Raw genomic sequence first — 9,211 nt, forward strand, 5'->3', positions numbered from 1 at the left:
TCAGCCCCCACACTGAGGCCAGAGAGTGGACACTTCGCTTCAGTGCCGACTACAAATCACATTCATTAAGAAAAAAAACACGCTGTCCGGTGCACAGGAGTGGAAACCCACAAAGAGACAAAGGAATTTGGTATTAGACCTTCAAAGGGGCCAGGGAGTGGAGAGAGATGTAAAAGGATTAGACAAGCTTTTGTGCTCAAATAGAGGAAATCTACCCCCCCAGCCCAGCTACATTTATTGTTCAGCTGGGTTTTCACATCTCCAGTTGACTCTCTGTTCTTGACTTAGTCAGACTTTTTATTTAATCTGTACGCTTGGTCTCATGATAAAACACAGAGAGGTGCCATAAGAGAACACAGTGGTTTCATTTAAAAAAAATAATTTAAAAAACTCAACTACTCTGATGCCAAAAAACAATGAACGTGAGAAGTAATTCAGGAAGTAGTTTGATTAATGTCTCTGAACACACGGGGTTGAAAGCTGATTTTCTTCGGTGCGAGTTGGGGGGTCTGCTAGTTTTTGGGCAGGGCAGTAGAACACTCTGTTTGTCTCTGGTCACCAGCTGTAGCCCCTCATAACAGCTAAAGTCTGAGGGACTCTAGAAGAGGAAGTTCATGGACGGAGACAGACCATTAGACCCTAGGCATGCAGTGCTGAGGTAAAACAAGCAGTCCACATTGTTAAATAAGGAATCCTTGCCGTCTCGCAGAATGTGAATTGCCACTGAAACAGGAATGGTGAGGAATTTTCAATTTAATCAAACGTGGCCCTTTGATTCTGTGAAAATAAGTATGAGCCAGTGGTTGATTAAATGCCATTTTTGCCATACAGTTCTTTTGTATGTGGCCCTTTAGTGGTATGCATGGAGCAGCTTCATTTCAGGTATAGAATGAGCCATAAAGCAGAAAGAAAACATTTGAGGGGTGTTTAGGTGTCAGCAGCAAATAAATATGTTGAATTAATTATCAGGCAGGGACATTTTGAAATGTTTGTTCGTTCTTATTTAAATGATCAAATGATGAACAGTGCCACTGTAATAAACGATGGTTTGAGAACAGTGTTTGATGTGCAGATCTGAGCACTGCCGTAAGGTGCCTGTGTGTTGAGTGTAAGGGGCTGGCGGGGAAGCATGTGGGTTCACCGGGTTCATTCAGCAGTGCTGTGTGAGAGATGATTGGAGGGAAGCTCATGCCAGTGTCCTGTCTGGAGCTGTGCGAGACACAGGGATGGGCACGGTCCCCACAAACCAACATGCACACATTCTTAAGCAGCATGCTGTACTCTGACTTTAAATTCACTCAAAATCAAACACCTCTCTCTCTATCTCTCTCTCTCTCTCTCTGATAGGATACACTGGTCACCCCTTCTCCCTCTTTCCCTCAGTGTTTTCAAAGTCTGCCTCTCTCCTCTCACTCTAGCTTTCTCTCTTTCTCAGTGTTTGATTTTGGCTGTGTCTCTCTCTCTCCCTCCGTCCCTGTGTCCCTCTCTCTCTCTCTAGCTTTGTCCGGCCCACGCGCCACTACACCGTCTTCCTGTCGGAGGACTCGTCGGGGGACGAGTTCCAGCATGAGGAGGACTCTGTTTCCGGCTTCTCTGAGAACTTCCTCTTCTCTGCTCCCTTTGAATGGTCTCTACTTTCAGATCTCTGCGTGTGTTTGCTCGTGTGCGTCTCACGCGTCTCAGTGTGTCTCATTCGTTTCTCAGTGTGCCTTTTGCGCCCTTGAGTGATTAACCCACAAATCCGTCTGCTCACATTAGTACTACATATCCCAGAATCCCAGCTCTCTCTCATGTTGAGGTCAGGGCCTTCCCCCTTTTCAGGTGATGTTTTCTGCAAACCAGGTGAATGGAAATCATTTTTACTCCGTTTGTCATCTGGTGTGGACAACCATTTTATCTTAGATTTTTGTATGCTGCTTAGCCAACCAATTTCTTTAGCAGGTTCATTATTCATTTGTCTTTAGTTATGTATAATCTTGCGTTCATGAAATGAACAATTTGGTAATATCACGATGCTGATTGATGTTGCTATATAAATATATAATGTTTGCCAACATGGTAAATTTTTACTATTTGGTGGTGCCTTCGCAAGCCACAAAAAAATATGTGTCACCTAGCAAAAACATCGGTCCTGTTATGTTGTGAAACTGTGGTTTTGATGATGCTTCTGTGCAATACTTACACTATAAAGAGCATTGTCTAATATAAAGTATAAAGAAAATAATCTATTTACATTATTGGATGTTTTACTTATTTTTTCACAACTTAATCATGTGCATGAAATGTATATTAACTGATTGTATTCAGTGTTCGCTCACCTGCTTTCACTATGTCTCATTTTCCAGGCCACAGCCTTAACTTTGTGTGTGTGTGTGTGTGTGTGTGCATCTGTGTGTGCGTGTGAGTGTGTTTTGGAATTCACTCTCTGCTTTACCTGCTTTCACGTTGTCCCATATGCCAGGCCTCAGCCTTAAATTTGTGTGTGTGTGTGTGTGTGTGTGTGCATCTGTGTGTGTGTGTGTGTGTTTTGGAATTCACTCTCTGCTTTACCTGCTTTCACGTTGTCCCATATGCCAGGCCTCAGCCTTACAGGACCCTAAAGGAGGCGGACTTTGCGGAGGCGGAGGAGGGGCAAGGGGCGGAGCGTGTCCAGGGTCACACGGCGCCCCCTAGCCCCGTGGGCGACAAGATCACGGAGATCAGCCTCCTGGACGACATCTTCGGCCTGGAGGGGGAGCTGGAGAGCCAGACCCTCACGCTGGCCAAAAGCCTGGAGGACCTGCGCACTCCCAAAGACCCTGCGGACCTGAGGGAGCAGGTCAAGTTCAGTTACCAGGTCAGGGTGCGGCCTGCGCTAAGCGCTTTACATACTTCAGTACTCTGGCTATAATTAGCCATCATTTGTGTTCACTGTTGGCTTTGGAAAGTTGCCGGTTTATATTTTACCTTAAAATCAGCAGCCATTTTGGCTCCAAGAAACCAGGTGAGGTGAGTTAACTGTGTAACCAACTGTTCAATCACATGCTGATTAATAATAAAAATCCTGCACACCCTGCAGCTCTCCAAGGGACAGGCTAAATACCATTGCATTATACGCACTTTTATTAACCTTATGGTACTTCATTTATCCAAGTCCTGTACACTTACTGCAGTGGTTCTTGACTCTGTTCCTGGAGATCTACCGTCCTGTACATTTTCACTCCAACTGTTTTCACTCCTAGAAAGCACATCTCATTAAACAGCTAGAGATCTCATTGTGCTGCTAATTAGTAGTCAGGTGTGCCATAAAAAAGTGTTGCTATGAGAACCTACAGGATGGTAGACCTCCAGAAACAAGGGTTGGGAACCACTGCTTTACTGTACTTTTATACTTTATCAACCTTCTTTATGTGTGTAGATAAAACCTAAAGGTGGAGGGATGTGTGTATTTAAATGTAGAGGGATGTGTGTATCTAAAGGTGAAGGGATGTGTGTGTCTAAAGGTGGAGGGATGTGTGTATCTGAAGGTGGAGGCATGTGTGTGTCTAAAGGTGGAGGGCTGTATGTAAATGGTAAATGGTAAATGGACTGCATTTATATAGCGCTTTTATCCAAAGCGCTTTACAATTGATGCCTCTCATTCGCCGGAGCAGTTAGGGGTTAGGTGTCTTGCTCAAGGACACTTCGACATGCCCAGGGCAGGGTTTGAACCGGCAACCCTCTGACTGCCAGACAATCGGTCTTACCTCCTGAGCTATGTCGCCCCATGTATGTGTCTAAAGGTGGAGGGATGTGTGTATCTAAAGGTGGAGGGATGTGTGTGTCTAAAGGTGGAGGGCTGTATGTGTCTAAAGGTGGAGGGATGTGTGTTTGTTTGCAGAGGATGGATCTGATTGGAGCAGAACGCACACGCACGCTGCCCACCCTCAAGCACTCGAACCCGTACAACAAGCTGTGGAGTCTGGGGCTGGACGACATGGCCCTGCCCTGCACGTCCGCCCAGACCTGGGACAGGCCGCTCTCCGTGCCCCCGCCCGAGCCCCCGGAGCTGGCCCCGTCCGGCACGGAGAGCCTGGCGGCCAGCCAGGACCGCGTGGACGCCGCGGGAGTCAGCCAGAGCAGCATCACCATCCCCCGGCCCCAGGGACGCAAGACCCCCGAGCTGGGCAAGGTCCTGGGGCCCCCCGTTCAGCTGGCCCGGGCCCCCAAACACCCCGCCCCCGCCAGCACTGACCCCGCCTCCCAGGCGGACTCGGGGGTGAGCGCGGGGGGGCAGGAGTTCCGTCAGGCTCTCAACATGTCCCCCCTTTCCTCCCAGCGCTCCAGCCCGGAGATCCTGAAGCCCATCCGCGTCAGCAGCGACAGCATGGACCTCCTCAGCCTGCTGGACCCCCTGAGCAGCGCCGAGGGCCCCCCGCAGCCCCACGGCCTCCCGCCACCGGGGGGCGCCCCCTCGCCCGGACCCGCCCTCCTCGCCGCCATCAGGGAAGATTCCGGCGCCCCCCCTCACCCGTTCCCCCCGCAGCGGGTCTACCCGCAGGCCCTGCCCCCGTTCCCGCACATCTCCCTCAACCCCTTCACCCAGTCGCTGCGCTACCCCCCCGCGGCCCCCCCGCACAGACACTACCCCGCCCCGGTGGGCAACCCCTTCAGCTCCCCCTACATGGCCCCCCCCGGCTACTTTCAGACGTCCCCGTACGGCCCCGCCGGACTGCCCGCGGTCTACCGGCAGCCCTCCCCGGGGCCCCCCGGGTTTTTGCAGCAGAGCCCCGTCCAGGCCCGGCCCGCCTTCCCCCTCAGCGGCACCCCGCCGGGCATGCCAGACCGCCCGCCCCCGCCCGCCCCCGCCCCCGTCCCCGCCTCCGCCCCCTGCCCCCGCGAGACGCCGCCGGCCTTGCCGAAGCCCCCCCACGGCGGGGAGGACGCCCGCGACAGGGCCCCGCAGGAGCCCCCCCAGGACCCCTTCGGCGACCTCCTGCCTGTGACCAAACCCGCCGCTGCCCCCAAGAGGCGGGTGGATGACCTGCGCCGGCGGTGGGAGACGTTCGACTAGCGCTCGCCCGCCACGGTCGGAGAGACGCTTTGCTGACCAGCGACGGACTTTTGAGAGTCAGGGGAACTCAGAGTGAGGTCCTGAGGGGAGGGCTGCTTCCCTACCGTCACCCCGTTCCCCCCTTCCCCCATTGGCGGGCCAGGTGGTCACATGACCGCCTTCCCCGCCCGCCCCCCTCCTCCCCCCCATGTTTATAAGAGCCACTTTTCCCTCCTCCTCACAGGAAATCAAGACTGAGCCCGGCCCCTCCGCGGTACGCGCAGGCCCCCCCCGCCGGTGTGTTTCTCACGGTACTTTTTCGCAGGTTCCGCTTCTCCTCTGCCACTTATTAATGTTCGCTTGTGCTGGAGTCGGTGAGCGCGTGCGTCGGCCCCTAGACGGCGGCCCGAGGTTCGAGGCTTCCGGGACCGGGGGTGTCCGGGAAGCGCCCTGCTTTCGGTAGCTTCTGAGTAAAGCTTCACTGCACAGCTCCTTAGTAGAACAGCTAGCATACTGCCTTTCAGCGCCTCCCTCTTGTCGTTTTTTCAGCTTACGGCGTGCAGATCGACGGTCCGCCACAAACTGCGTAGTTCTCGTTACAGTTTCCGTAGATATTATTCGACAGAAGAACACCTTGCTCTCCCGTGATGGGCTTTTTTTTAACGAAGAACAAACACGGATACTTTGGTGTTTTTGTTTTTTTTTTTCTCTCTCTCTCCCTCCGCGGAACTGAGGACGAGCAGACCCTTTCGTATCTGCGTCGAGCAGGCAATTCGACCAAAATGTTGACAAAAAGCAAGTGACCTTTTTTTCAGGAGCGTGCGCGCTAGGGGTGGGGGAGAACAGTGCTGGTGTCACTTAACATTTGTGTGTCATTATGCAAATTCGCTCTCCTCTTTTTCTTCAAAAAAACGCTCATGGCGACTCATCCCGCTCTGTTTTATCAGGCTTCAAAGACTAAACCGGCCGCTTCGGAATTCATCATTGTACAGTTTTACTCATCGTATTACCAAATGGAAAGTGCAAACACTTATTATTGTGTAAATCATGGTTGTGACATAATTTGTGTTCTATTTAAAATGATCACTCCTCCTCTGTGTTCTGTTCATTCCGGCCTTGTAGAGTAGGACTTGTCACCAGATTGCTAATGTGTTTTTTTTGTTTGTTTGTTTGTTTGTTTCTTTTTATTTTGCCACACGCTCTGTTTACTTGTGTCTTTAGGACAATCATTGGCTACTGAGATACGGACTTGGAGAATTGTACTCATTTTTGTACTCGTGCTGCTAAAGTGAATTCCCTGAACCCCCCCCGTCATTATAAGGTTGTGTGTGACACGAAAGGGCACCTATGGAAATCCGACTTTCTTTTACCTTCACGGTGGTCATTTAACCCACATGCGCATAAGCACATGTATCTCTGTGTGCCTGTGTGAGTGTGTGCGTGTGTGTGTGTGTGTGTGTGCGTGCGCGAGAGTTTACGCCGACTTAAATATCTTCCTTTCATTTTGGTATTATAATATGAACATTTTGGAAATTGCTCTGTTTCTAGGACATCTCTCTGGAATTTCTCCGTTATTTCTCTGGAATTTACTGTGGAACAAAAACCCATTCGTGAAAGAAAACCCATTGCAGAATCTGTCAACCTTTAGGTCTCCTCCTTCTTTTATCATTATTCTAATCATAATAGCAAGATTTACAAGAATAAATATCAATAGCAGAGCTTACACTATTACCCTTACCCTGGTACATACCTGCTTCTACTCAAGGGATTCAATATATGGCAATAAATTGCAGCATGTAGGGACTGTGAAACTGCAGTACCCGAGTACTGCCACATGGGGGGGGGTTTGAGATTCATGGTTCATTATCCAACTGATAATATGTCATCCATGAGCTCATCTGCTTGTGTGTGATGCTGGAGGTGTTTGTTGATGAAATGATGGGGTGGGACCTTGTTCTGTCTCATGACCGAATCGACTGCATAGACTGAACACTTGAGCACTGGACATGATTCTCCATGCTAGAGTTACCTGAAAAACGATGGCTCATTCTAACTCGCAAAAGTTTGTTTCTCTCATCCTCTCTCACCACAGCCGCCCTCTGAGCTGTTGTGCTTATGGATTTCAAATATAAAGCGGCGAAACAATGTACATTCTCACCAGTAATCAAAATATTAAAGTTAACAGCTCAACTTTGTTCTCAGTTCCTGCTGATATGGTTTGTTTAATTGTGTACAGTACGGGGTGGGGTTTATTATTGTTATTTTAATCTTTTTTTTTTTAGTATATATGGATTTAAACTCTTTGAAATAATTGCTGTTATGTATAAATGTGCATATACATCTATAAAATTTATTTCCAGTTGGAAAGTGTACACTAAGACCACCACGGTAAGTTTAAATTCAGTCAGGAACCAGGAGTGATTAATCGTACACTAGGGCAATTGGACGGGTAGTGTGTTTTGGCTCTGTGTCTCTGTACAGTGTTTTTTTATTTATTTATTTATTTCTGATGGCATGCAGTCATATTCATTATACGTGTAAGAGGATGATGTGCTTGTACCTTCTCCCTGGAATACAGGGATGCGTTGTGTAAACGAGTGGTAGCCAACAGGGATGCTGGTTTTCCTTCATGTTTGTTCCGAATGAATTGATTCATATTAATGCTGGAATAGAACTCTGGCACTTCTGACTGGATTGGTTTTAATACTAGAAGGGAATTTGTTGCATACTGGATGAATCAATACCTTTTAAGCCTAGAACTCAAACTTGGCCTACTTCTTAACAAATGAGTGTGTTAAGTTTCTTATCAAAATTGAATCTATTGCATACTGGATCAGCATGTTCATTTTAATATTTGAACTATGTGTTGGATTGGACAGTTAATTGAATTGTCAGAACCGAGGTACTGCATTGAGCCTGTTCGTTTAATAATACTAAAAGTTCAGTTTTAGGTGCCGTCCGGTGATTCAGGCTGAAAAGTAGAAGTGAGTTTTTCCTCCGTCCGACGGTCTGCATTTCAGGCAAGACGGCGTATCGTGAGATTACACTGATCCTCCTCAGTGTGCTCCATCGCGCAGGTGTGATCCTCCTCGGTGTTCTCCACCGCGCAGGTGTGATCCTCCTCAGTGTGCTCCACCGTGCAGGTGTGATCCTCCTTGGTGTGCTCCACCGCGCGGGTGTGGTCCTCCTCAGTGTGCTCCACCGCGCGGGTGTACATGTCTGGCCAGGTCCGTGACTGAGATTCTCAGCTTTAAATTTTTTGAGTCAGAGCAGTGAGTGTTACAGTACCTGGTGAGAGACACGTAAACTCTGGAAAGATGCTGCAAAAATAGTGAGCGTGAAGTTGTGTCTAAAAAGTTGCCTTACCATAACAGACACAGTTTAGGGACTCGTACCATGCCAAAACAATATGCCACTGAGTGTCATACGATGTGTTGACTTTGTTATTGCTTTGTCAGTTATCATTTCAAGCTTTTTTTTTTTAAGAGAGTATATTCAAAAATGGCTGTGAAATTATATGCCCTCTGTTGTAATATTAAGCACTTTGGAGTTTACTTTGGGGGATATGTTTTTTTTTTTTCCTGGTTTTTTTTTTGTTGTGCACCAGTATTGAATGGCATGATTTTAGCCTCACGCTGTCATGGTTTGTCATGCACTTTGCTCTTGTTTATGTGCGATTATGAATATGTTACTCTGCGTTTGCTTCATGTTTGCAGTGGGCCTTTCTGCTTCAGATTTATTTGAAGAATTTTTTTTTTTCGTTTTGTTTTTTTGTTTGTTTGTTATTTCCTCTGTGGACCAACTGTGACAGGTCCTGAAAGATGTATATTATGTTTGTTTACTGCTGCAATTGTCAGGTCTCTATCATTTCCTCCACGCCGTCCTTTAGCATATTTGATGGACCAGTCCCATTTATAAGCACTTTCCCCTATCAGAGGGTGTGATATGCAGGTCACGACTTTTTCCGTGTTACAATATTTATTTACAGAACACAAACTTTACTTCCAGCAGTGACGCTGCCCACGTGATACCGGAAAGGACACAGTCACCTTTGACCTCACAGTATTTACAAGACATCCCCCAACTGCTGTCAGGTTATTGAATTCACAATAATGAGTACATGAAAAAAATAAAGTAAGCATTTTCCTTGATATCTGTTTTTACTATTATTAAGCTCCTGGTGTTGACTTTGTGTCTTCC

At 48.1% G+C, this 9,211-nt stretch overlaps 1 protein-coding gene across 1 annotated transcript in view; it reads left to right on the forward strand.

Moving 5' to 3' along the window:
* Nucleotides 1-5,175, forward strand: part of dennd1a (DENN/MADD domain containing 1A) — a 134,757-nt gene extending 129,582 nt beyond the window's left edge. The window contains exons 22-25 of the mRNA XM_035379310.1: nucleotides 1,499-1,651; nucleotides 2,578-2,836; nucleotides 3,860-4,815; nucleotides 4,846-5,175. Coding sequence (XP_035235201.1) covers nucleotides 1,499-1,651; nucleotides 2,578-2,836; nucleotides 3,860-4,815; nucleotides 4,846-5,032 — 1,555 coding nt within the window. The 3' untranslated portion in view covers nucleotides 5,033-5,175. The remainder of the gene's footprint in view (nucleotides 1-1,498; nucleotides 1,652-2,577; nucleotides 2,837-3,859; nucleotides 4,816-4,845) is intronic.
* Nucleotides 5,176-9,211: the final 4,036 nt, after the last annotated feature.

This window comes from Anguilla anguilla, chromosome 10 (assembly GCF_013347855.1).
Source record: "Anguilla anguilla isolate fAngAng1 chromosome 10, fAngAng1.pri, whole genome shotgun sequence".
In the NCBI taxonomy this organism is placed as follows: Eukaryota; Metazoa; Chordata; class Actinopteri; order Anguilliformes; family Anguillidae; genus Anguilla; species Anguilla anguilla.